Genomic DNA, 27,738 nt, shown 5'->3' on the forward strand with positions numbered 1-27,738 from the left:
ATCTATGGAGCACCTTCTATGTGCTAGGACCCCCCCAAAGCACTGGGGTCAAGGGTCACAGGACAGTTCCTGTCCTTATCAGACCTGTAGGGCAGCAGAGGAGACACGCCCACAGAGGCCCTTGTGAAATGGCCACAGTGCTCACAGAGCACTGTGAGGATGTATCGGCCCAGACTTGGGGGCCAAGGACGGCTAAGTGAGCAAACAATTTCTAAGCTGAGATTCAAAAGTGGCTGGGATGAGCCAGGCAAAGAGGAGGGAGGATGCCAAAGGCCAGTCCCCTCTCAGAGTGGACTCTGAGCAGAGGGTGTGGAGGAGCCAAGGCAAGAGAAGCCAGACCGGCAAGGCCTTGTCAGCCCCTCAGAGGGCTTGGATGCCACCCCGGGTACCTGTGCTGCAGAAGTTTCTTCTACTTCGGAATTATTTTTGTTTTTACAGAAATAATACATTTCTACAACTTCATTGTACCAAATAGAGACCAGTAGGGAAAAAATAATAACCCATAATCTTACCACGCAGAGCTAGCAAATATGGAGATCTCCTGTACATCCGTAAGGCTGCCTGAGCCATGCTCCTCAGTGCTAGATGGTAGGGTGACAGTGAGCAAGGCCACAGCCCCTGCCTCAAGGTTTCACAGATGCCCCACTGTGAAGATGTCTTGAAAAGAAGAGCTATGGGTATAGCAGACGCCACTGGGGACCAATCCATTGTCCATTCCAATCACCCATCTCCTTGTTAACACAACCGATGGTGTCCAGTCACCTGCCCTTGTCCCTGGGGCATATGCTCGAAGACGAGGTCTGCCACAGAGTTCCCATCCCCATGCCTGCATTGGTTGAGGCATGCATAAAAATATTTTTGCTAGGCAGACATGACAAGAAGTGCTCTGAGGAGCTTCTCATTATATGAGGCAATATTACCTTATCATTTCAGTCATTTCTTGTGGAGCTTTCTCTTTCTTGCATCAAAATGCAACCTAAATGATGTCAGGGACTATTGTTGAGAAGTTCTAGATGGTTTTCTTTCTAACCTCCTAAGTAACTGATAGCCAAACCAAAGACAAAAACACACATTGACCAGAGAACTTGTCTTATTATGAACTATACCTTTGGACTTCTTGGGCTCTTCTTCAAAGTATATGCATAATTGTTTTAAATAATTGGATAAAATTATAGAACAATTATTGGTGAGAGGCAGTGTGTGTCTGGTTAAGATCAAAGATGAGCTCCCCTACAAGCGAATCCTGTCTCTGGCGCCCCTGGCTCTGCTGGGCACATTTGTCAACCTCACAGTCACTCAGTCTCCTCCTTCGTGTGAAGGCGATGGTAATAACAGGACCTGCTTCCCTGGGTGGTCTGTGTTAAATGGGCTCCAGCACAGAGAACAGTGCCTGGCACACAGAAACACTATGTAAGAGTTCATGGAAAATTCACAATGGTCCATAAACTTCCTGATGATAACAATGAAATTGGAAGTATGCCCAGTAGCTTTTCTTTCTTTGGACCACCTCTTTTCTAGATTCCTAAAAGTCTCATTAGAATTTCTGGTGCTTGAGATAAATCATTTCAAAACTGTTTGCTTTCCTACCTCAGTCACTAGTTAACAAAGTACTTGCTGAAACCTAACTCTAGTGCACAGTTTTCTGTTCTGCTAGTCTGTGACAGTGAGTAGGGAGGTAAGACTGCAGAGACAGGGGGGTCTCGATCCCCTAAGACTTTGAGTGACAATGTAAGGAGCCTCTATCCTGGGGCTTAGGGAAAACACTTGTCTGTTTAGGGTATTTAACACTAGCTGCTGTAATAAACACTTCTGCACGCACTCGCACGTGTGCACACCCACAAATCACATCTGTGGCTTAACACAATAAAACTTCCCTCCTCCTTGTGCAAGGTTCCTTGATGCTGCCTGCGGAATGCTGTCGCTGCCAGTGGGAGGCTGTCCTCCAGCGGTGATACAAGCATCCCCACTCCTTCCACCTCGGGGAGCCCCTGCACACTCCCACCCCTGGCTCTACCAGAGTTCCTGCAATGGGATTGGTCTCCCCACCCAGGAATCGCCTTGGGCATGGAGCTGCTAGCATTTTCACTGGCACCACCTACCTACCCTGCAGACTGCTCCAGAGACCCCTAAATGTCCTTGAAAAGACAGAGCCCTGACTGTGTCCTCAACTCCAAACAGACTTTATCCATAAATCCCCTAGATGCATGGGGAAATCTGGTGACCATGGTCAGAACTCAAAGAGAGGTCTCCTGCTGCTTTTTAGGGACTTGGACCCAGAGTTTGGGGGAACGAAGGGAGATCCTAGTGCCTGTGACCACAACAGCTGGGGAACCTGGGCGGTATAAACTGGATCCCAGCTCTTGATCCCCTCATCCCTCCCCTCTGTTTCTTGATAGAACTTGTTACTCTGTGTCTTTATTGTCTGTCTCATACACCCTCTGGGGCAGTGTTCTCGGGCCTTCGCCAGCTTGGGAATCACAGGGGGGGCTCGCTGCACCCCTGAGAGCTGGCTCCACCCCAGAGCTTCTGCTGCAGGGGCCGGCGGAACATTTGCTTTACTGACGAGTTGCCAGCATTTCCAAAGCTCGGTACCGGGGCTACGCTTTCAGAACCGCCCCTGGAGAAAGCGAGGTGCGCTCCGCCGAGAGGGCCGCGCGCACAGGAAGGCGGCTTTGAATCGGTGAGTCAGGGACTGAAGAAGGCCGAGGGGGAGCGATGAGTGGGAAACCAGACCCCGCCGCGCGCGGGCGCCGTGCTGGCCGCGCCCCGGGAATTGAAACAGTGCGACCCTGGGCCTCCCCGCACCCCACCCGCGGCCCACGGGCCCCACCCCAATCCGGCCGACCTCTGGGGCTTTGTGACGTCACGACCCCAGTGGCCAGGAGAATGGTTGCCATGGCGACGTAAACCAAAGGCCCAGGAGCGAAGAACCTGGAACCCCGGCCCGCAAGCTTCGGATCAAGCCCGGGTGAGCGAGGCTGGTGAGTGCGCGCGGGGCTGTCGTGGGGCGCACTCGCGTCGGGGTGCTCTCTGGGCCCAAGTGCAAGACCCCTTTGCAAGGCTTCCCGCCCTTCCTTCCTTGTCACTACACTTGTTTTATCACCCGCCTAGCCATCCCTCTGTCCCAGGGCCGGACAGCATTTCCCCGCCGAGCTGGGGGTGGGGAGACAGGCCCTGCTAACCCGCCTCTCCGGGACCTGGATTCCTGTTCCCGACAGTGTAGCGGGAGCTCGGTGGCAGGGCGCAGGCGTTGGCGTCGAGGAATCTTAGGCTGCAATCCCAGCTTCCACCCTTCCTGGCTGAGTGACTTTGGACGCCTCTCCGAACCTCTACTTTGTTTCTTCTTTTGCAAAATGAAAAGACATTCGATGTTAAGGACGTGCCAGGCGCTTTTATGAGCGCATGAGCTACAGATCAGAAAAGAGCCCTGGTTCTCATGGAGCTTACATTCTAGAGGGAAATAGGCAATAAACCGATTTTTTTTTAAAGTGATAATCAGACTAATTGCAAAGGAGAAAATAAAGTGAAGTCATATGAGGTTGCTGTAAAGAACCCACTTTAGATGGGGTGATGAGGGAAGGGGCGAACTTTGAGTTCAGATCTGAAGAGAGTGTGGGAGCTGGGTATGGGAGGACATTTTTTGACTGAGGAGGCAGCAGATGCAAAGACCCTGAGGTAGACCATGGTTGATGTGTTCTAGCAACAGACAGAACCAAGTCAGGGAGGGGAGAGAAGATGGGGTGCTGGACAGGGAAGAGAAGGAGCTGCAGGTGTTGGCCACATGGTGAGCCCTCAGTAAATACCAGCTGATCTCAGCCACCCAGGAGGAGGGAGGCTGTGGGCCTGGAGACCATCTGGCTCAAGCACTGTGTCACTCCCCAGGTTGGAACCTCCTTTAGCCAAGGTCAAGTTTTGCAGCAAGCCCTTGGTGCTCTGCAGGGATGTCCAAGGTCCTGGCTACTATGGTCTCCAAGAACATGACGTCCAACAACAGTAAGTACCCAGCTGGGGTGGGCTCTCTCAAAGATCAAAGATGGTGTTGGGAGCCTGGGACAGTGAGGTCTAGATTTAATCCAGGGTTCAGGTGATTCTAAATCAAGCCGTAGGGCAGAAATCACAGTTTGCCAGGTTCCCTAGAAAACCCATGTACTAGAGTCCTAAGGTTGCTAGAACAAAGTACCACCCCAGACTGGTGTCTTTTTTTTTTTTTTTTTTTTAATCTGCCTTTATTGATTTCAGAAAGAGGAAAGAAGAGGAAGAGAGAGAGATAGAAACATCAATGATGAGAGTCATTGAGCAGCTGCCTCCCGCACAGCCCCCACTGGGGATTGAACCCGCAACCTGGGCATGTGCCCTGACTGGGAGTCGAACCTTCATCTCCTGGATCATAGGTCGATGCCCAACCACTGAGTCACACCGGCCGGGCAGACTTGTGTCTTAAACAACACAATTGTCTCATGGTTTGGGGGATGGAAGTCCAAGATCAAGGGTTGGTTCCTTCTGAGGGCCATGCGGGGGAATCTATTCCATGCCTCTCTCCTTGCTTCTGTTAGTTTGCCAGCAATCTTTGATGTGCCTTGGCTGGTAGACTTCAGTCTCTGCCTTCATCTTCACATAGTGTTCTGCCTTTATGTGTACGTGTTACAAATTTCCCCTTTTTATTAAGGGCAGGTGTCATACTGAATTAGGCACAATTTTTAAAATTGGTAAATGTGGTAAAATACACATAAAATTTAGCATTTTTATTTTTAAGTATTTAAAGCATTTTCATGCGTCCAGTTCAGTGATATTAAGTACATTCACACTGTTGTGTAACCATCACCACCATCCATCTCCAGAACAGTCTTCATCTTGACTCTGCAGCCATTAAACATTAACTCCCTATTTTCCTTCCCCTAGCCCCTGGAACCCACTATTCTACTTTCTCTCTCTATGAATTTTACTCCTCTAAGGATCTCATATAAGTGGAATCATACAGTATGTGCCCTTTTGTGACTGATTTCTTTTACTTAGTATGATGTCCTCAAGGTTTATCTATGTCTTAGCACATAGGCAGAGGCATTTTTAGTGAAAAGGCAAGTGGCATCTAAGTATGTTTACGTATAAAATACCTCTGAGTAGATATACAAAAATCTGTCTGGCAGTGAAGGCTTCAGGTAAGGATCTATCATCATAGAAACACATCACATCAATCGTCACCATATCAACACATCAAACCTGCATTGTCAGAAAGATTTGCTATGTACGTGCATTGCTTTTTCAATTCAGAAAAAATTAAATTTCGTTAGGGTTTTGTCTTGTTTTTGGATTTGGTTTATTTAAATTACAGTGGTATCTTCTGATGTTTATAATATGGTTAATTAAAGTTTACTACCTGGAAATTTAATCATATAATCACTAAGAAAGAAAGTTAGAAAACAATGAAGATTCAGCAACCTGTACCCCTGAGTTCTCCACAGGCCTCACCGCTCCCTACAGCCTCAGCCTCCTTCCCCTTTACCATTATATGTGCTGCCTGGCCTCGAAGGCATTTAAGTTTTCAGCCCTAGGTCCTGACCTTCATGCCAGTCCCACAGGACTCTGCTCTTCCTCAGTCTTCCTACACCCATGACCCATCTGCTCAGGACCTTGCCCTTGGTAGTATACCACCCATCTCCCAGGCCCTCACTTCCCCTTCATCATCCCAGGTCACCCTCTCCCACACTGGTCCAAGAGGACCGGCTCCCTGAGCTTTCCACCAGAGCACATCTCTGTGCTCTCCAGCAGTCCCCACCCCATTGCCCTCTCAGCTGGCTGCTCTCCCAGGCTGGCATAGACTGGAACCTCCAAGCTACAAAAGATTCCTGAGTTAGGGTTGGAGGAAGTATGGGTCCAAAGCCTCCTTCCCTGTGGGTATCAGCTGAAGGGAGAACAAGGAAATGGGAGTCTCTGACGGCCCAACCCTGATGGAACAACCTGGGCAGCTCCCAGCAAAAGCGCTGGCAGGGCAAGAGGAAGATGCTTAGATCCATGACCTCCTTGTATAATCCTGCACTGCTCTTCAGGAACAAATTGAAGGATGTGAAAGGGAAGGCAGCTTCTGTGTGCCAGGCACATGTGCTAGGAAAATTTGTGGCTATTTTCTTGCACAATCCTTACAATTTCCCAGCAAAATGAGCATGATTATCTCAGATGTGGAAACTGAGGCTCCAAGAAGCTGAGAGACTTGCCAAGCCCACTTTGCAAGCAGGTGAGGGTGCTGGGGCTAGAGCCCTACAGTATGTCTGAGTCTTTCCCCAGCCTCATGCTGTGTTCACAGCTATCACAAAATATGCCATTTGCTGTGGCCCTCACTTTTGTGTCTCCCCAGAGGACAACCTGGAATCCACAAACAACAATCCTCCTTCAATCACTGAAGAAAAAAAGAAACATAGGAAAAACAACAAAGGTACCTCTGGAGCAGGGAGCTGAAGTCCCAGGTAGTGGGGGGCACACTCTCTCCCTCAGCTGCAGATGCCTTCAGGCCTAGTCCTCAGTGTGAAGGGCAGAGGTAATGCTTCTGTTTCCAGTAGGAAATGGGCTACTGAGACCTGAAATAGCAGGAACATAAACAAAGTAGGATGTTTCCTCCAGTAATGGGAAATGTGGGAAGCAGTCCATGGTTCCATGAGGCTCCAGCAATAGCAGTTCTACAAAATCATCCAGGTGACCATATCCTAAGTCTTCCTCCTCTTATCTGTAGGGCTTTCAACCACTGTGTTGTCACACGGTCACAAAATGGCTGCTGCTGCTGCAGCTATCACATCTCCTCCCAGACAGGTAGAAGGGCCAAAGAGAAGGGCAAACTGCCCACCTGCCAGCTCAGCGCTCCCTGGGAAAAGATTCTTCCCAGAAGCTCCACCCAACCATTTCTGACTACATTTTTTTTTTTGGTCACAGGGCCATCAGTATCCGCAAGGGAGGCTGAGAAGTATAGCTTTTCAGCTAGGCACATGGCTGTCACCTATTAGGAAGAGGAAGGGTAGACAGCTAGCTGCATATGCCTCATCCTCTGAGCCCCTTGCTTTGTCACTCCACGCCCTGGCTTCCCCGCCCCCCTCCTGGTTTCTGTTCTGCCCCCACCACCCCCCAAGACTCCTGGGCTTACAGGCAAGTCTGGCCTTTCTTCGGAGGTGTGCAGATGTGAGCATGCTCCCTGCACCTGACCTTCACAGGTGAAGCTCTCGCCCCTCAGCCCCCCCCCCCCCATTTCCTCTTTCTTTTAATAACTAAAATCCCAGCCTGCCCAGAAGGAGACACTAAAGTCCAGGGAACTACATGAGCTCACATGCCTATCACCAGATTGGGCAGTAGACAAGATTTTGCCACATTTGCTTCATCTATCCCTTTTCTCCTTTCCTTTTTGGTCTTTGCGAAAATATAGGGTGTCCCCTAAAAATGTATACACACGTGTTAAATAATTATAAAGGCAGTGTTTATCAAAATACATTTCATTTTCAAAATTGAGCTGTCAGCTCTTAAAGTGTGTATACATTTTGGGGGGACACCCTGTATTTTAAAGTAAAATCCAGACATGTCATTTCATCACTATATACCTCAATGTGCATTTTTCAAAAATAAGGACATTTTCTTATAAGCCCACAATGAAGGTAAGCAGTCCGTCATCAGATTTACCCAATTATCTAAGAAATGTCTGCCTCCAGAAGATTTGTTTTAATCAGGATTCAAATGAGATCGGAACATCTTCAGTCTCTTTTAATCTAGCAGAGCCACTCCCCCACGTCCTTACATTTTCTGTGCCTGGAGCTGTTGGAAATGGTGTTAATTATCCTGTAGAATGTCCTTTGTGATGTGTCTTCTTCCTAGTGCTGGCATCCTAACTGTTTCTCTGTTCCCCGTACTTTTAATTGGACGCTAGATGTTTGATAGGATGGATCCACGTCTCACTTTGTCCACAGACTCCTTCCTAGGTGGGCTGGGTGCCCCCTACCACCTTTCATGAGAAGCCCACACTCCCAGCTGCCTCCCTGTTAGCCATACTGTGCATTGCTGTGCACCAATCAGAGGTGGTCAGCGATGTCCTCAGGACGTCGGGGCACTATGTGTCAAGACACACCATGGCGAGTGCACCCTGGTGTCACAGTGTGCCACTGCAGCCATTAATGTTTGCTTACACGGTCCACAAAGAATTAGTAATTTCACAAGGAACTGCTGATGGTAAAGTGTTCTTTTTAAAAGAATATATGAAATTATTTAAAATGTGTGTTGAAAAGTACTAGAAGAAAATACCCCCCAAAATGTTACCAGCAGTTGATTCAAAGCAAATAAGTTTGGTTTATTTTATCACATTCTCTCTCACTTTCAAAAATTTTTTGTTTTGTTTTGTTTCCAATGAACCCTGTTTCTTTTCAATCAAGGGTAGGCTGGGGGAAGCAATCAGATTTTTAAGCCCTTCTTTTGGTGCCTTTTGGCTCCTGTTCTTCCTGACACCCTCTGAGCTAAGCTGTAGGAACCTCTGTCTCCCTAAGCCCTGGGGGTGAAGGTAGCAGAACTGGGGTGCTTCATAGTCCCCACCTCCCCAAATTCTTGCACTGCTTCCCCAGACCTCAAGCACATTGCCCTCGCCCACCCCCAAGCCTATCCTTCCCCTGGGAGGCTGGTGGAGACTCCTGCAAAGACAAGGCATATTCAACTAGAGTGCCCACTTCCCACTTGCAGGCAGGCTCCTCACTCTGGAGTCAGCAGACTCTCGCTTCCCTTCTCTACAGAGTAGGGGTTCCTGAGGCTTTAAATGAGAGAGGACAGAGGGCCAGGGACATAGCAGATGTCTGAGACACAGGAGGGGCTGTGTTCACGAGGTCTCTTTCAGATGCAGGGACAGAAGCCCAATTCCAACTAGGTTAAACCAGACAGGTGAGTTTACGGAGCTGGAAGGTCCAGGGGTGGACTTCAGGCACATCTGGACCCAAAAGAACATTTGTCACTTGCTCAAGCTTTCATGGAAGCTCCCTGTACTGGGCTGGGAGGGCTTCGGGACCTCAGAGGCACAGATCTCAACTTGGAAGAGTTGCCTCGTATCTCCAGTGAGGTATTTCCCTCCCCAGTGCCTGTAATTGTTCCAGACCGTTCAGCTAACCCTTTCCATATGTCTGGGAAAGTGGATTTCTTCCTGCTCAGAGATCAAGAGCGGAATAAGTCTGTCGCAGTGAGTATCCAGGACCCACGCCTGCCCCCAGCTCTTTCTTCCTTTACACAAACAGCAGCCAGCCTGATGTCAGAAGAGCACGTTCCTCAGGTCACTCACTCTAGAATGGTCAGCAATTCCTACAAAATCAACTCGAAACTCTGCCTGGCTCTCAGGTCTTTGACCTGTCCCACTGTTACCCAGTTTCATTGCCATTGTGCCTGGGCCTTTGTCAGGTTGGGCTCTAGGAGCTGCTGTGGCCACACAGCCTCAGCACCCTGTCCCACAGAGCCCCCGAACCTCACCATGACCAAAAGCAGCTGCCCAACATCTTCTAAACACAAATCTTCTGCACCGGGATTCTAGAGGGTTACATTTTCCCAATTTGGTTATTATACAGGGTTGTGCAAACTAGCAGGCTCACACTGGATCCTGCTACAGCTAGGTTTTCCCTAAGCAGTGCTATTCATAGGCTGAATTGGGTTTTGTACCTGTCAAGCCCAGCAGGAAATAGAACCGACCCGGGAAAGGCCAAATGAAGAGTTTACATGAGGCCTATCTGATGCCCAGCCCATGAGGGGTGTGAAGACCCTCAGGGTCTGAACAGCAGAAGGGGCTGGGCACCCCAGCAGCCAGAGATCTGAACTAGGTCCCTGGGGAAAAAGAGCCTCCAACCCTGACCCCACTCCCATCCTGGGATCCTCCCAAGTGAAGGGCTGGGGCCATCAGCCAGGGTGGGGTGGAGAATAGGTGGGGAGGCCCAGACCCCCAATGACAGCACAGCCCCAACACTGAGGAGCTTGCAGATCAAACTCGGGTTTTCAGGTTTCTCTTGGAAACTCAGATCTAGTTTCTCTGAACCTCAGGATGTCAGATTCAGCAAAGCACAGTACAAGGCACTCAATTTAAGTGTGAATTGCAGATAAACCAGGAATCATCTTTTAGTGAGTATGTCCCTTAACTACTGATCTAGAATGCACAGTGACTGGCGGGCAGCCCGTCCTTCATCTGCCCGGCTCTGGCACCTGCCCTCCCCCTCTGGCGCAGGCCCACAGGGCGCTCCCACATGCACCCAGCCCCACAGCCTCTCCCGCGAGTGGCACGTGGGCACCCCCCACACACCTGCCCGGACCGAGTGCGCACAACCTCAAGTCCAGGAGACCCTGGCGCAGGGCAAAGCAGAGGGGAGGCAAACGGGGCGGGGGGCGGAGGCTGGCCCTGCGGGACCCCGTCTGACCCTCCCGGCCCGCCCCCAGGAGCGGGAGCAGAAGAGGTCGCTGCGTGTGCACGAGAAGATGACCTACTCGTCCAAAGTGTCGGCCAAGCACACCAGCCTGCGGCGCCAGCTGCAGCTGGAGGACCAGACGGAGGATCGGGAGGTTTACGAGGAGGTGGAGCAGCTGAGCTCCTTCCACGACCAAACCTCCTGGAAGCTCTTCATGACCAAAGGTGCTGCTCCTCCCTCCGTGACCCGGGATCTGCCCTGCTGCCCCAGAGAGGGCAGTGCTGTGAAAGTGCTTGGAGAGCCGGGGCTGCAGTGCGGTGGGGAAGGGGGATCTGCTCTGTCTGACCCCGGCCTCCAGCGTCACAAAGGTCACATCCAGTGATCTGAGTTCCAGTATTGCATACATTCTGGGTATTGACCATGTACAATGAATGCAGGCTGTATAAATAGAGGCATTTCACTTGGAGATAAAGAGAGTCAACGCAGAACTAGGCTGCCTGGGTTCAGATCTCAGCTTCAGCATTTAATGGCTGCCCCATCCTAGGCAAGTTAGCCAACTCCTTTACTCCAAGATCTTAGCTTCAGCATTTAATGGCTGCACCATCCTGGGCAAGTTAGCCAACTCCTTTACACTGCTGTTTCCTCTCCTGGCTGATGACAGTAGCAACCTCATGGTTGTGGGATTCAACCTGGGCAGACACTGCAGGAAGTGAGAAAGAGCTGTGTGTGTGTGTGTGTGGTTATTTTTGTGACCCAGTAGGAAACCTTAAGTACTGAAAATGCATTAATATTCTACCAACCCAGATGATAAAGTATAATATCACTAAGTTAGAGAGAAGTAGTTGGGATCAGAGTCCTGGAACCCCTGGGACTACAGGTATATTGGATTCAGGTGAATATAAACACAGGGAGACCCCCAGTGTCCACCCGGACACCTGTGGCTTATTCTTTGGGGTAGGAAGCCTTGCATTTGCTTTGACGATTGTGTGCCAAGCTCTGCATGGGGGAAGCAGCACAGCATGTGTTTTCTTTCTGCCTTCACCCTCCATTCCTAAGACCTGGGAGAGGCAGGTGGCACCTGGATGGGGAAGCCTGGACCCAGTGTGTTTGGACACAAGACTGCTTGTCAGCTTCCCAGCTTTGGCTTCCAGTGAGGAGCTGGGTCTCCTTGAGGCAGGGACTTCCCCAGGGTTGACCAGGGAGACAGGGGCTTAGTGGGCTCACTGCCAGGCATCTAGGCTTAAAACGGGGCTCCTGCAGCACCCAGCTTCGTCTGGAAAGGGGAGGATTTGAGAGACAAGAAAGAGAGCAATGTGGTTTTGCAGTCCTTTCCACCATCCCTGGGTTCTGCAAAGTTGGGGAGTGTCTAGGTCTTCCTTTCCAGAAAGGCCAAGGCCCTTGGCTCCAGCATCCTGCCTCTCTGCCTGTACCCTGGAAGGTCATCCAGAGGCCCACCTTAATTTCCTCCCACCTGGTTTAAACCCTGGCAGTGTAGACTTAGCTGCTGCCCAAATTGAGCCCTGGGGACTAAGGGTACCCCAAGTTTAGATTGTGCTGCTCCATTTTTCTCTCTGGTCTTGGGGAACAGGCCTTTTGTTATGAAGTCCAGTTGGGTGAAACCTCCAGGGTTAGGGGTGTCCAGAGTCTCATTCCCAGTGACAGGAGTATGACAGCAAGAGAGGTTCTTTCTACCTGGACCCGTCTCCAGGCATGGAGATGTGATAGATCAGCAGAGCCTTCTCTCCTTGTGCTGGAGGCAGGGCTTGCTCTCCCACGGTCCCTGTGATAAGCTGGGCCTTGCGGCACAGCACTGCACCAGGAGCAGCCGACCGGCTCCCCACTTCTGCCTATGTGCCCATCCTCAGCCACGAACCTGAGCCTCTTTCCCACAGCCCCCACACCACCCCCACCACCCCCGATGCCTCCCTTCTCTCATTGCAGAAAAGAAAGAGGAACTTGTAAACATAAACAAGTACATCAACCAGAAACGGCAAATGTTCCTCATCCAGGTAGGCCCATCTCCCCTGAAGGGGACCTGGGTGGTCTGTCCATCGAGCTTAATTCCTGCTCTGGTGGCCCGCAGTATGCCCTGGATATGAAGCAGAGTGAGATCCAGCGCCTGGAGATACTGGCAGCTAAGGAGGAGGCCGAGCTGGAAAAGGCCGAGAAGTCCCTGGAGAAGGATTCGATCCTGTTCGATGAGTTCCTCAGAGAGAATGACCGCAGCTCAGTGCAGGCCCTGAAAGAGTGAGCCTGCAGCTAGGGACGCCCCAAGGGTCCCTGGGCCTGTGCACACCCACCCAACCTAGCCTGCACCCAGTCTCAGCCCCTGCCTCTGCTCTTGCCCCTGACCCTTGACCCCAAACCAGGCCCCTGGTAACTCCCCCATCTCCAGCCCCGCCTGGGGGCAGTTTGCACACCCCTCTTTCACAATCTGAGATTGGCTCCATTCCCCCACCCCTCCCTCCAGGGCAGAGAAGGAGACCAAAGTGAAGATGGAGAAGATCACTGAAATCCGAGATCTGACCACCCAGATCATGAACATCAAAAGGTAAGGTCAGAGGAAAGCTGGGCCTGGGCTGGCCTGCCCGCATTTTCCTCCAGCGCGTCTCCCTGTCCAAGAGGTGCTCCTCCACAACACAAACCTCATCATCAAACCCTAAATATCTCGGGGCTTCGAAGCCCCGCAGGCTGCTGCCCATCTTATAAATGAGGTGACTAAGGCCAGGAGAGATTCACTGACTTTCCCAAAGCCACACCACCAGGACACAGGGCTCACATGGATCTGGGGCTTCCGGGCTCCACCCTGGGAGGGGCAAGACAGAGTCCCTGAGGGCTGTCACTCTGGGACATATAACCCACATTGGTCCCTGCAGGTTGGGCGTCCTCTCCCTGGCACAACGGTACTTCTGTGCCTGCCCTTCTTGGCCAGGATGCATTGGCCAGACCCTGACCTCACCTGTCCCCTCCCTCGGTTCAGCGAAATCTCCAGATTTGAAGACACTCTGCAACATTACAAGGTCTACAAGGATTTCCTGGACAGGCTATCACCCAAGGACTGGTTGGAAGCACAAGAGAAGAAGCACTTGGCTCTGAAACAGTCCAAGGAGATGGCCAAGCTCTCCAAAGAGAATGCTATGCTCTCCCTAAAAGGGGACAAAGGTAGCAGAAAAGAGAAGACGGGTCCCTGGGTCCACCTATACCCTGTGCCCAGCCAGCAGAGGCCTTGAAGGTGCCCAGGCCACGGGCTTGGCCCCTTCCATACCCTGCAGAGCCCCAGTTGGGGCAGCAGCCACCCCTTAGCCATGTGTGGCTCAGCACAGGGACCTACTTGAGGAAGTGGGGCTGGCTCTCAACTCAAACTCAAGGGGCTTTCCTCCGTGTGCCTGCCTCCTTCTGTCACTGAGGGGTCCCGGGGAACCCTGTGCCCCCAAGCAGTGTTGCTGCAGGCCTGGTTCCAGCCAAGGCCATCAGGGACCCCTCCCTCCCTTGCTCCCTATAGGACCAGGCATCAAGGGCAAGATGAGCTCCAGAGGTATGTGGCTGCCCCAGACTGGAGGGGCCCCACACTGGGTTGGGGCAAATAGAAACTATTCCTCTGCTTCCTCCAGAGGGCCAGAGCTCAAGGAAGCCCTGGAAAATTCTGCATGTGATACGGGCAGGGCACATCCTGTCCAGCAGCATCAGCCCCCAGCAGAACAGTCACCTCAGTGTGAGTGACAGGCTGGACTCCAAAGGGTGAGTGGGCTTGGGGGAGCTGCAAAGGTGGCTGAGACCTGATGGGGGTTGCTCCCCAGTGGCTCCATTTTCCTTCTTTGCCAAATGGGCATCAGTGTGTATACAATTTGAGGCCCAGGCCCAGTGAGTGCTTAGTAAGGGCCCTGCATTTATCACCTGTTTGCTGCAGGTAGATCAGGGCCTGGAGTCTCTCAGGCCTCAGCCCAGGATCCTCTGGCTGTGAGTCTGCTCTGGCCATTCTTCAGCCAGCAGAACCTGCCAATCCAGGGTGGGGGCCAAGGCCGGAGCAGGCACAGAGGGTGATTAAAGGAGATCTGAATGGTGAGCAAGATTGAGCCCCACCTCTGAGTGCTCCGAGCCCACAGCCTTTCCCACACCCCAGAGGGCTGGCCCAGGATGGTCTCTGCCCATGTGGGGTGCTCAGGGTCAGTTGAAGGTGGCTGTGAGTGTCACAGGATAGCCATGAGGGCCATCAAGAACAACTGCCAAGGCCAAATCTAGATAAGAGAGATGGGCAAAAAAGGCCCTGAAAGTGGCTTTTTTAAAAAGGATGACAAATGGAGAGGGGCAGCCCTAGCAGGCGCCTCAGGTGCCAAGGCCCTGAGGCAGAGTCGGCGCCTACAGAGCAGGAAGAGAGCTGGCAGGGCAGGAGCAGAGTAACCTTGGACAGTGGGGGAGGTGAGAGTCGGGAGGGTGGCAGGGCCCCTACAGCTCCCAGGTGGAGGCCAAGATTTATTCTGACTAGAGAGAGATTAATTGAATTTTGAGAATTAATTGAATTTTGAAACTATCCCCTGGCTGCTATGTGACAGCTAGGGGACCAAGAGGAAGCTGGTGCCACCACCTGGGTAACTTGTGTGATGGACAAGGGGATGAGGGACATGGGGTTGGAAAGATGCCGTGGAAATGCAGGAGTCTACACCACTGGGGTGAGGCAGGATGGCCCAGGCTGGGCCCTGGCTCCCTGAACCCCATATTTCTCCACAGGTCCATATCTTCTGCCCTCTCCGTGCAGGAGGACCCAGACAGTGACGAGGAGGTCAGTGGCGCCCCTCTCGGCAGGGTCTGCAGGAGCCAGGGCCCCCCCACCACCGCACTGCTGCTCTCCCTACCTCCCCCCCACACACAGCTCTGATTGCAGGAACTGGAGCTGTACTTCACGGATCCCCAGCAGCTCCTGGAAGTCCTCACAAACCTGGAGGAGCAGAACCTCTCTCTGATCCAGAACACACAGGAGATGGAGGAGACCTTAGAGGAGCTGAAGTTCACCCTGAAAAATACTCAGGTCCGCATGTAAGTCTCGAGTGGGGCCACCCAGGCCAGTGAGGGGTGGGCTCTGTCACTGGCTGCTATCCTGGGACCTCAACAGCCACTGGGAGCTGGACTGTGTGCATCCCCACCCTCCTTGTCCATAGCCCTGGCCCTTCCCTGACTTCTGTTTTCTGGAAAGTTCCATTTGAAGTCAGTGCCTGGCTCTGGTGAGAAAATATGTCCTATTGGATAGGGAATCCGGGTGTCATGGGGACCCAGGAGTGTCCTGGAAGTAGGTCATGTGAGTGGAGCCATATCAGACTGGCCCATCCCCACCCTGGAGCAGTCTATAGCCAGAGGGGGATGTCTTAAGGACCTCTCCCCCTCTGCTGATGCCAGACCCAGGAGAACTGGGCAGGGTCAGGCTGGGGCAATAGGTGAGGCCTGTTGGGAACAAGGAATTCACGGCCAGACACAGACTAAACACCTCTTCTGGGTCAGGCCTGGGTCCAGGCCCTCCAAGGATAAGGTAAGGCTCTTCCTCATTGAGCTGACATTCCATGGGGCAGACAGACAACAGATGGGCCCACAGATTTGACTTGTAGATACTGACACATGCTGGGAGGAAAATTAAGAGAATGATAGGAGAAGGGGCTAAAGTGGAAGGTGGCACAGATTGGTGAGGGCAGGGGAGGCTTCCTGGGGAAGATGTCATTTGAGCCAGGTACTTCCTGAGTGATGGGAAGCCACACGGTGATCCGGGAAGAGAGTGCCAGGCAGAGGGAAAGCAAGTGCAAAGGCCCTGAGGTGGGAGCCAGCCCAAGGCTTCAATGTCCCATGGGGAAGCCATTTTCCTTAATACCATGTCTTGTTGGCCCATGTCCTGCCACGGAGAAGCTCCTGCTGAGAGTCTCCAGACTTATGTGAAACGACCAGCTTTCAGGCAAGATTGTGTTTCATAGAAAGCTGGAAGGTAGCAGAGACACACATAGAGATGAGCTGGGGAGAGGCAGGCAGGCTCCCAGATTCTAAGAACCTAGTGAGAGGACACACGCAGGTACACGTAGAGCTCATAGAATCCTGGGGGTACTGTCCAGTAACTGGGCTTCAGCCAGCTGAGCCACTTCAACAGCTTATTTCCAGAGTCACAGTCCAAACACATTTAACTTCCATGAACTCAACTACCCTTCCTCAAGAAAAAAAAAATTTTTTAATATACAACAAATAAACCATCTGAATAGGCCTATCTATTGAGGAAATTAAATCAATAATTAACCTTCCAAAACAGAAAGCATCAGGCCCAGATGGGTTCACAGATGAATTCTACCAAATATTTAAGGAAGAAATTATACCAATTCTGTACAATCTCTTGCAGATAATAGAATACTTCCTAACTCACTTTATATGACCAGTATTCTCTAATACCAAAGCCAGTCAAAAACATTACAAGAAAAGAAAAGTATTGGGGAGAAAAAGGGACATCTGTAATATTTTAAACAAAAATAAAAATTTTAAAAAAAAGAAAGAAAAGTACAGACCAGTATCTCCCATGAACATAGATGTGAAAATCCTCAACAAAATACTGAATTCAGCAATATATAAAAAGAATTATATACCATGACTAAGTACGATTTTCCCCAGATATGCTAAGCTGATTCTGCATTTGAAAATCAATTTTAAAAACAATCAATAAGCTAAAAAACAAAAAAAATCACGATCATATCAATAGATGCAGAAAAAGCATTTGATAAAATCTAATCATTCATAATAAAAACTCTCAATAAATTAAGAATAGAGGGGAACTACTTGAACCTGATTAAGGACATCTACAAAAACCTTACAGTTAACACCATGCTTAAAGCTTCTTGCTAAGATCAGAAACAAGGCAAGGATGTCCTCTCTCTCCATTCCTTTTCAGCATAATACTGGGAGTCCTAGCTAATGCAGTAAGTAAGTTAAATAAAAGGTATTCAGATTGAGAAGGAAGAAATAAAGCTGTCTTTGTAGATGACCTGATTGTCTATGTAGAAAATCTGAAAGAATCAACCAAAAAAACTCTCCTAAAACTACTAAGCCACTGTAGCAAGGTTAAAGATTGCAAATATACAAAAATCAATCACTTTCCTATGTATTAGCAATGAACAAGTGGGATTTGAAATTAAAAACAAAATACCATTTATGTTAGCACCCCAGAAAATGAAATAATTAGGTATAAATCTAACAAAAAATGTACCAGATCTATATGAGGAAAACTACAAAATTCTTTTTTTATTGAATTTATTGGGGTGACATTGGTTAATAAAGTTATATAGGTTTCAGGTGTACAATTCTACAACACATCATCTGTATATTGTATTGCGTGTTCAGCACCCCAAGTCAAGTCTCCTCCCATCACCATTCATCCCTTTACCCTCTCCTACCTCCCCCCACCCCCTTCCCTCTGGCAGTCACCACACCATTGTCTGCGTCCATGAGTCTGTCTTTTTTTCTTTGCTTAACCCCTTCACCCTTCTTGTTTTCTTATCTATTCAACTATCCTTCTGATTGGAGCATGTAATCCATTTACATTTAAGTAATTATTAATAGGTAAGTCATCATTACTATTTTATTATTCATATTTTATCTTTTTTTCCTCTTCTTAAAGTCCATTTAACATTTCTTATAATACTGGTTTAGTGGTGATGAACTCCTTTATAGCTTTTTTAGTCTGGGAAGTATTTTCTTCTTTCTGATGTTATTGTAAATATAACGGTTTTTGTGTTTTCCTTTACAGATTGTTCATTATTTGTGTATAACAATGAACTGATATTGTTGACTTTGTATCCTGCTACTTTGCTGAATTCATTGATTAATTCTAACAGCTTTGTTGTGGAGTCTTTAGGGTTTTCTACATGTAAGATCAGATCATATGGGCAAACAGAGATAATTTTACCTCTCCTTTTCCAATTTAGATGCCTTTTTTTTTCTTACCTAATTGCTCTAGCTAGAACTTCCAGTGCTATGTTGAATAGATGTGGTCAAAGTGGGCATCCTTACCCTGTTCCTAATCTTAGAAGAAAAACTTTCAGTCTTTCAGCATTGAGTATGTTTGCGGTGGGTTTCTCACATAGGGCTTTTGTTATGTGGAGGTTAGTTTCCAATTCAGCCCAATAGCTCTAAGAAAATTTCAAACATATAAACATATAATAAAAGTAGAGCGAATAGTATAATGAGTCCCCAATCCCATCACCAGCGTCAACAGTGATCAACTCATAGCCAACTCATAAATCAACTCCTCTCACCTGGAACCATCTTTCTTATTATTTTTAAGCAAATTCTTGGCATTGTATCATTTTATCTATAAATATTAGAGTAGATATTTCTAAAAAGATAGAGCTCTTTAACATAACCTCAATACCATCATATATTTTAAAAAGCCAGCAATCCTTAATATTTAATACCCATATCCATACGTGGTTGCCTTTTTAAGCTGTTAGTTTGAATTAGAATCCAAATTAAGATCACACTCAACTGGTTGTCTTTAAATCCCTTTTGGCCACCCTGGCTGATGTGGCTTAGTTGTTTGGGCATTTTCCTGTGCACAGAAAGGTTGCCAGTTCAATTCCTGGTCAGGGCACATGCAGGCGTGATCCCCAGTGGGAGCCATGCAGGGGGGAGCCATGCAGGAGGCAGCTGATTGGTGTCTCGCTTTCACATTGATGTTTCTCTCTCCCTCTCCCTTCCTCTAGCTCTAAAAATCAATTTAAAAGTTTGGTTTTTTTTTAAGATTTAGTTTAATAAATAAATGAATAAGTCCCTTTGATCTATAGGTTCCCTCTCCATCTTATTGTCCCCCTGAAGTCCAGTTGTTAAAGAAACCAGATAACTTTTCTAGCAGCACAGTGATCCTTAGACTATGTGCACTGGACTCCCCCCAGGAATCTTGTAAAATTAAGTCTCTGACTAGGCAGGTCCTGATTGAGGCCTGGACTCTGCATTTTTGACAAACATGCAGGTGACACAAATGCCAGTTTGAGGACCAACAATGAGCAGTGCATCCCACGTGCCTCTGCATTTTCTGTACATCAGAGATGGGATCTAGTTAAGAAACAGAGATTGTGACCCAACGATTTTATATTTAAGAGAACTAGTGGGGGATGATATCCCAATCACCTAAAGAGATAGAAACACCAGAACTCCACCACCACATCCACACAACAAAGGAGGGCAGAGGTGGAGCAGCACAGTGCCAGCTGCAGGGCATGTAGAGTAGCACACTAACTAGTTACGGCATTGAAAGTGAAGGAAATATTAAAAACTAGGTTAAAGCCAAGTGCAATCCTGTATCCTTTAGGAGACATACCACTGACCCTAAAAGCACCCATCCTGCAGTGGGCGCTCGGGGTTGGAGGGAAGTAGGGTCTGATGCCAGGAGGTGCTCCCTGTTGTCATCCCAGGTGACCTGCTTGCACCCCACCAGCACCCTGAGAGGCGGGGTGGGTGTGTGAGCTACGTGTAGCCTCTCTGGACACCACGTCTGAGCCTCAGCCCAGGGGAACCAGCCAGACCAGCTCAGTGCTCCTCACAGTCTTCTGGACTCAGCCCTCGGCCCCACAGCTGGGGGAATGCAGCCTGGGGGGCTGCTATGGGGCTGAAGCCCTGTGGTGGTGCACGTGACAGACCATGGCACCCCCTAGTGGGCAAAAGAGCAGCAGCCTATGGCATTTTGCTTAAGATCCAGAAAATGTCAGTAGGTTCTAGCAACAAATGGAGATGCCACAAAATCATCACGGGGGTAGCGGGCCACGTCTGGGCCTCCCAGGCACGGCTGGTGGAGTGGCCCGATGGAGTGGCCCCATGTCATTGTGACTGGGACTTGCATGCAGCTGCCTGCACTAGGTGAAGCCATGCCAGCCTTAAGAGCTGGGATTCCAGCTTGAAAAACCCCAACATAAAATGGTCTGTGTCTGCCATGATTGTGAAAGATTATTATTTTTTTTTAAATATATTTTATTGATTTCAGAGAGAGAGGGAGAGGGATAGAAACATCAAAGATGAGTCATTGATCGGCTGCCTCCTGCACGCCTCTGACTAGGGACCTAGCCCGCAACCCGGGCATGTGCCCTGACCAGCAATCAAACCTCGATCTCCTGGATCATAGGTCAATGCTCTCAACTGCTGAGCCATGGCGGCAGGACAATTATTATTTTTTTTAAAAGGTATTATATTTAAAAGTTGATTGTTGCAATTCCATTCCTAAATATATACCCAAGAGACCTGAAAACATGTCCTCACAAAAGCCTGTCTGTGAATGTTCATGGCAGCTTTATTCCCATGAGCCAGAAGGTAGAAACCACGTGTCCTTCACTGGATGAGTGGGGCCACAAAGTGTAGTCTGTCCACTCAATGGAATATTATGTGATCATAAGGAATGAAGTTCTAACACATGCCACAAAGTGGATGGACCTTGAAAATATTGCACTGAATGAAAAAGCCAGACACAAAAGGCCACATGTACATAAGTCCATGCTTACAATATGTCCAGGAAAGAGATTTAAAGTAGAGGGCGAGTCAAGAATAGGGAGTGACTGCTAACTCGTACTGGGTTTCTCCCGGTGATGAAAATATTCTAAAATTAGATTATGGCCACATTGTGCAACTTCGTGAATGTACCAAAAACTGTGTTGGTTTTTTTAATGTTAGTTGTTAAAATTTAAGATCTTAAATTTTACCCCTGCACCTTCCAGTTCCTTTTACCCCTGGGCATGCAGACACTTGGCAGTCATGGTCCCTTAGCCCTCAGGACAGCAGCAGGAGCAGTCAGGCTCAGAGAGGTGAAGTGCCCAGGGCCACGCTGAGTGAGCAGGGCCCTGCCGGTCCCCCATCCAGGGATAGGGAGGTCAACCAACTGAAGCAGTGGATCACCACGCTGATGATGGCCATCACCAAGGAGGAAGAGACAGCTGCCGAGCTGGAGCTCAAGGCCCGAGTCTTCCATTTCGGACAGTACAAGGGCGCGCAGGAGGTAGGCCCCCGGATGGCAGCCAGCAGGTGGTGGGTGTGGAAGGAGTGCAGGTGGCCACAGGCTGGCGGCAGGGAGTGGGTTCCTCTAGGCATCTGCTGGGAGGAGGTCCAGAGCCTGGAGCTCTGACAGCAGGAAAGTAAGGCCCAAGATTCAGCTGTGCTCTGGGGCTACCACGGCCCCTCGCCACCTTTAGGCTCTGTGGACCTCACCAAGGGGCACTGACTGAAGAAGGCCTTTGGTCTTCAAACCCAAGGTACCCTGAGTGTTCCTGCTCCATGGCTGTTTGGCTGCCCAACACACCTCCATTCCTTCTTTCATTTGACAAATACATCTGGCTTCCTAAACATGTATAATGTACCCAGACAGGCACATCCCCAGGCCAGGGTGTGAGAGTGAGAATTCTGGGGTCATAGAAGGCCAGGGATGTTCTAGGCAGTGGGACCACGATTTGACGCACACTCTTCTTGCTAGCACCCCAGCTTCCTAATTCATCCAAATTCCTATTGAGCACCTACTGTGTGCCAGGCACTGGGCTAGGTACACTGGATGCCACTATGAACAGGCCAGTGTATCCCCACCTCTTGCTGGTCATCACTGGGCACCAGCTGTGCCCTGTGCCTGGCTTAAGCCTTTTTGCCCACTGTTCCTCATTTAGTCATAAGACCACTGTTTTTTGAATGTTAGAACAGACTCAGAGAAGGGAGTTCATTGGGCCATGGCCGCACAGAAAGGTCACAGGATGTGGTCCTGTGAGGAGCTGAGGAAAGTGCAGGGGTGGCAGAGGGAAGGCTCCCAGGGCATTGGTGGACATATTGAGGCAGCTGGGGGAGGGGCTAAGAAATAGACATGAGCCCCAGTGGGGACTGAAACCCAAGATCTGGCTGACCACAAAACAGCAAAGGGGGCGGGAGACAGGTCACAGCTCTAGCCAAGGAAAGTCCAGGTGTCCCAAGTTGTTTTCCCCATGCTTCCTGAGTGCTCACCTGTGCCAAGAAAGGCCCTGGGAGGTCCGCCATGCTGCACTGAGGGCAGACCATGGAGTTGGGGGCAGGGGCGGGGACAGGCCTGAGTGACTCCGCTGGTGGACTGCCCACCTCACAGGACAGGCTGCTGGAGAGCCTCAACCACAAGGTGCTGCACGTGTACCAGCAATGTATCAGCACCCAGCAGGAGTCCAACCTGGGCACCGTGCAGATGCTGACTATCATCGAACACCAGCTGGACGAGCTGCTCGAGAACCTGGAGCGTGTGCCCCAGGCCAAGATCGATCAGGCCGAGAAGGCCAAGGAGAAGGAGCGGCGCCAGAGGTGAGGGCTCAGGCCGTCCTCCACGCCCCTGCTGCTTTGTCCTCCAAGAACTCCCGAATCAAGGGGAGTTCTCGCGCTAGGAGAGCCAGTGGCCAGGGCTCTGGGGGGCAACCGGAAGGGACACCAAGCTCAGCCTCAGTGAAGGAAGGCGCTCTTGTGGAGAGGAAGATGTCGTGGAGTCAGGGAGCCCAGGAGCCAAAGTGAGGTGTGGCTAGCACAGCCTCGTCTCCAAAAACAAGGGACACTTTTCTGGCTGGATTGGAGGGAAAGAGGCTGGCACTACCAGAGCCCAGAAGAGGGAAGGGGCAGACTCCGGTAGCAGCTGGTGGGAGCCCCATTTAGTGGCAGTCAGAACACTGGACACAGGTGGTGTGGGCCCGTCCTCCGAGAGGAGGCCAGAGAACTCCCCATAGGCCCAGTGGGGTGCAGGTGAGTTCCAGGGACCATGGCTCCTCTGGCCTGTGGGCTGCCTGGTTCACTCACTTCTGTGCAGAGCCCTGAGACACAGCCATCAGCAAAGAGCACTCTTTCTCTCCCATCAGCTCTTCTCGTGTCCTTGGTACCTCCCTCGCTCAGGGCAGACAATGGGCAAAGGTTTGAGAAATACGAGTACAAACAGGAAGGAGACAACACTACTAATCTTGCTGGGGTCTGGTCTTCAAGGGGGATGATGGGGAAGCCACAGGCACATGGGTCAGTGACCAAGGAGGAGGATCTAAGACCCTGGGCTTCCTGAGGGTATGAGAAGGTGGCCCTCAGACTGTCTCCCAGAGGAGCCCAGAGCTGGGATGCCCGGGCAAGGAGCAGGGCAGGACCAAGGCCCTGCCCTGGGAAGGGAAGGGTGGAGAGGAGTGGGAGTTTTCTCAGAAGAGGGTGGGCCATGGCCTGAGGGCTGTGTAGGAAGGAGCTGGGAAGGGGATTTGGCAGCCTCCAGTCCTTAATCCATCTCTTGTTGCCATTGTCATCTAGACTCCGGGAAGAGAAAGCCAGGATCCAGAAGCAGCAGCAAGAGGAGCGTCTGAGACGGGCCCAAATCCGGGCCCAGGCCGAGATCAAGAAGAAGGTGGGAAGTGTGGTCCTGGGGAGCTACTGCTGGGGAAGGGTCCCACGACCAGGCACAGTGGGGCTGGGAAAAGCAGAGGGTCTGCAGCTGGGTCTGGTTCCCAAATCCTTTGTAGATGCTACTGCAGGGGTCCTGGGGTCATACAGCAAGGCCAGAATAGAGCAGGTCTCCTAGTCCTGGGCCTAGTCCTCAGGGCTGCCCTCCCCTTTCTCCAGAAGCCCTTCCCTGGGGCTGCCAGCCCAACTGCACAGTGACTGGTCTGGTCATGCCTTCCCAACCCTGCCCAGGTGAGGCTCTCAGCTCAGAGAGCTAGCACGAACAGTCAGCTGCCCAAAGTCCCACTGTACAACCTACGCCTCAGGCCAAGCTCATCACTTGTCACTAGGGTCCCCTGGATTGCTGTGTCCCAAGGCCTCTACCCCACAGTGAATGGGCAGGAGCAGCCACTTGCTTCTGGCAACAGAAAGCACGGTCTCTAATGCAGGCCCAAGCTTGAGCATGGTCCATGACGGACAAAAAAGGCTGATGGGCTTTCCCTGGAACAGACCAGCACTCTCCACTCTGTCCCGTGGGGAATGATGTACAATGCGGGGTCACCCTGTATCCCCACAGCAAGAGATGGGTTCCCTCTGTTTAGCCTGGTATTTCCCATCTGCGTTTCCAGGTATTCCCTCACACATAGCCCGCACACATCAGGGGCCTGCACCCCAGGGCACAGGCTTTAGTGCTGGGCAGACACACTTCTGAGTTGGCTCAGCAACTCCAGCTCTCAGCTTGTGGCTGACCAGGAGTGATCAGAGGCTGGGACGGTCCACAGGACTCCCCAGTCCCAGCTCCCCAGCCTCCTGGCAGGAGTGTGACCTTTTAGCATCTCGGTGGCGCCTCTGGTGCACTGAGGTCATAGGCAGAGGGTTACTGAACCCGCTTCCTCTACAGAGAGGCAGAAGGTTGGTGTGCCGCTCCGAGCCCCCGGCCCTGAAAATCAAGGAGGAGTCTGAGCATGAGCTGGTGGACAAGGAGGAGGAGGAGCAGCTGTTCTTCTTCACCTAGCCTTCGGGGCGCTGCTCTGGCTGACCGCATGGGACCGCAGGAAGTGAGCAGGGCAGCGCTGGCCCACATGCAGCCACCGATGCGCCCCTCATGGTCTCCTGCTGTAGTTTCCTTACTCATGTGAAATAAACCCCATGACCCTTTGGTGTCTAAGGACTGTTGAAGGAGGTAGACCCTATTTCCAAGTGCCAGCACTCCTCTTTAATCATTTCACCCTAAGCAAATGCTTGCGGGAAGAAGCCCATCCCACCTAAAACAACTGCTTTGAGAGACCACGCTGGGCCACAGTGTGGGGCTAGCCCCACCACAGAGACAAGAAAAGCAAGCAGCAAGCTGGGCAGATGGAAGGGCTTGTGCCACTGACTGGAGAAAAATGTGAGTTCAACACTATATACACAATTCCTTAAAGTAAGTCAAGCAAAGTCTTCAGTGCGTAACTATACAAAAACTTTTATTCATTTGCACTAGGGGTTGGGTCCATTGCCAACAGGGAACCTCAGTGCCCAGAAAACTAACAGCTAGTACCAATCACTGTAGTGGACACTCATTGGGGGACGTGTGGGAGAAAGGGCCAGCAACACGTCCTCCTTCGGGAGGCCAGTGCAGTATGGCCACCCTGGCAGACAGGCCTGGCTCCTCGGAAAGGAAGGGATTTCTGGAGGACCTGGACGCTGAGGTGCCAGACAGGCACAGCACTTTAGTTTGTGGCGCAGCACAGAGTTCTGTATGAACCATTTATAAATGGGGCCTACATTCCTTTGGGGGGGGCAGATGGCACCTCAGAACAGGACAGAGAGGAATCACAATTAAATGCCGGGTCACTCCCAAGAGCCCAAGTCCAAAAACTCAAGAAACAAAGAAACACAGAATGGGCAGAGTTTGGATGATTCCAAGTCTGAGAACCAAAACAGCATCTTAATAAACACACACTTCAAAAGACATAAGGCAAAAACAGCATTTCTGAGTGACCGTGTCCAGTCCACTAACCAATTAACAAATAAATATGTGCAAGGTTATCAACTCGTCTCCTTTTGCAAGACAGAAGTTACTCTGTAAAATATGTGGTGACATATGATATGCACATCTTCAACCTCAACAAAAACATACACATGCCATCATTACAGTCCTGCACATTCTTTATAGTACTCAGAACATTACTTTTAAACAATTGTCAAATAACTATTAAACATTAGTACCCAAATACAGAATTTAGAAAAATTATTTTGAATGTTTTAACTCTACCATCCCCAAACTATGAGCTCGAAATTCAGTCTACACAGAGGGTCTTGTGAACAGAGCCCCCGATGTGTCCACCTCACTTTCAGTATTTTCCTCACACCAGCAGCCTGCCTGGTCTGCCAGAACATAGATTAGAATTTGGCTTCCTGTGACAACAAGCCCATTTCTGCCCCATGGTGTGACAAAATCAACCCGACTACGCGCACCATTCAAGGGGTTGGGAAATAGCTCTCAGAAAGAGAAAACAGGGTTTTAAATCCCTCTCAGGGCAAATGCTGAAACACCAAAACTGAAAGACCCCATCTGGTTTCACTACAGATAGAGCTGTATTTGACTAGGGGACCTGTACTCCATTTCCTGCACAAGTCTGTATTTTTAAATGCAACTGGTGCTCCATGGCTCAGATCAAATAGGACAAGGGATGTGCACGCATAGGCACAAGTACAGAAGAGGGGCGTGCTTTGCTAGGAAGGCAATCCTTGCCTCACTGAAGCACGTTTCTTGGACAAGGCAGTTTTATATAATACAGCCCCTAACTAGTTCCTGATAGAATGTAAGAAAAACCATTTTCAATATGTGTACCCAAAAGTCTCTGAACAGAAACCAAGTGGATTCTCAGCCAGGCCTGCAAGATCATGTAACAGTCTCACGGGGACACAGACTGCAGGTGTCGCCCTTGCGTCCCACAGGTAAGAGGGCTGCTTTCACTGCAGGTCCTGTAGGTTGATAGTGCTGCCGGTGTGGTGTGTGTCCTCAGGCCCAGTAGCTCCTCCAGCTGCAGGAAGCACCTCCTGCAAAACCAAGCAGAGTAATGAGGGGGGCAGAACCGGGGGCTGAGGCGGTCGGTGCAGGACCACCTCACAGGAGGCAGCCTCATAGCCGTGCACCAGCTAGCAGCATAACCTGAGGGGCCAGCCAGCTGGGTGCTTCTGACTTTTCTCAGTTAAAAAGAACTTGTTTTCCCCTAATTAAAAATATTTGTTCCTTGAAGAAAAAAATTTAAATACAACAAAAATAAGGAAAAATAAACTGAATACTACGTTACAGGTTTTCTCAAAAATAAAATTGTCTTTATTTAACTTGTAACTCAACCCCCCCCCCTTATGTGGGAAACACCTTTCCCAGTTACTAGGTGTCCATCTGCGTTATCACTGCCTGGCCAGGCCTCCAGCTGCACCATCACCACCCATCTAATTCACCTCTTCCTGCTAGAGAAATGTTCCTACATCATTAGATTGGAGGCCATGATGACCAACTTTTGGCTATTTGTATCCTACCTGATTCTTTAGGAGAGATCTCATGAGTGGGATCACCAGGCAAATGTAGCAGACACTAGTCAGGCTTTCTGGGTACTTGGCACCAAACCGCCCTCCAATTTACCCCCACCCAGCAGTCTGGGAGCTCCCACCTGCTCGTCCACCTCATACCAGCGCTTTAGTCAATATTTATCTTTGACATTAAGGAAAATGTTTAATAGCCCAATTTGAATAAAGAAAACTAAAATTACTATTTGTATGGGTTTTAAAATATATATATTTAAGCCTGTTAGAAACTTAATAAGCTAGATACTTTCATTATTTTCTATCAAAATCTGAATTATCCACAGCCACCTATACCCAGCTTAACCACTTAAGTTATTTGTCTGGGTCTGTTTTCCCACAGGTTAAAACTACCTTCCCACAGGAGAAAGTGACTAGA

The 27,738-nt window shown here is 50.1% G+C and overlaps 2 protein-coding genes across 9 annotated transcripts in view; one reads left to right on the plus strand and one right to left on the minus strand.

The window, feature by feature from the left end:
* The first annotated feature begins 2,528 nt into the window (after positions 1–2,528).
* CFAP100 (cilia and flagella associated protein 100) lies at positions 2,529–25,240 on the plus strand. 4 transcript variants are annotated; one of them, XM_081149942.1, is made up of 17 exons: positions 2,602–2,968; positions 3,883–3,993; positions 6,350–6,427; positions 9,084–9,184; positions 10,420–10,612; positions 12,330–12,397; positions 12,472–12,635; positions 12,859–12,939; positions 13,369–13,550; positions 13,891–13,923; positions 14,000–14,126; positions 15,114–15,165; positions 15,268–15,419; positions 21,246–21,381; positions 22,483–22,688; positions 23,658–23,751; positions 24,688–25,240. In XM_081149942.1, exons 2-17 carry the CDS (start codon positions 3,942–3,944, stop codon positions 24,799–24,801), a joined length of 1,833 nt encoding a protein of 610 aa, XP_081006068.1. In that variant the 5' UTR covers positions 2,602–2,968; positions 3,883–3,941; the 3' UTR covers positions 24,802–25,240. The 4 variants fall into 4 exon arrangements, with proteins under 4 accessions (XP_081006069.1, XP_081006070.1, XP_081006068.1 ...); XM_081149941.1 differs by having other exon boundaries at positions 2,622–2,981; XM_081149943.1 differs by lacking the exon at positions 6,350–6,427 and having other exon boundaries at positions 2,529–2,981.
* ZXDC (ZXD family zinc finger C) overlaps positions 25,233–27,738 on the minus strand; it is a 31,839-nt gene continuing 29,333 nt past the window's right edge. For 3 of the 5 annotated variants that reach the window (XM_081149939.1, XM_081149935.1, XM_081149934.1), the window contains one exon: positions 25,233–26,831. In XM_081149939.1, coding sequence (XP_081006065.1) covers positions 26,794–26,831 — 38 coding nt within the window. In that variant the 3' untranslated portion in view covers positions 25,233–26,793. The remainder of the gene's footprint in view (positions 26,832–27,738) is intronic. The other 2 variants (XM_081149936.1, XM_081149937.1) reach the window with 2 other exon arrangements.

The sequence above is a fragment of the Miniopterus schreibersii genome, assembly GCF_964146895.1.
Source record: "Miniopterus schreibersii genome assembly, chromosome: 10".
Taxonomy (NCBI): domain Eukaryota; kingdom Metazoa; phylum Chordata; class Mammalia; order Chiroptera; family Miniopteridae; genus Miniopterus; species Miniopterus schreibersii.

Excerpts from the sequence above, each read along its gene's own strand:
- CFAP100 (XM_081149942.1), top strand. The coding sequence starts at position 3,942 with ATGTCCAAGGTCCTGGCTACTATGGTCTCCAAGAACATGACGTCCAAC. Across the intron at positions 6,428-9,083 it reads ACATAGGAAAAACAACAAAG|TGCCTGTAATTGTTCCAGAC; the intron begins GTACCTCTGGAG and ends TTCCCTCCCCAG. Across the intron at positions 22,689-23,657 it reads GAGAAGGAGCGGCGCCAGAG|ACTCCGGGAAGAGAAAGCCA; the intron begins GTGAGGGCTCAG and ends ATTGTCATCTAG.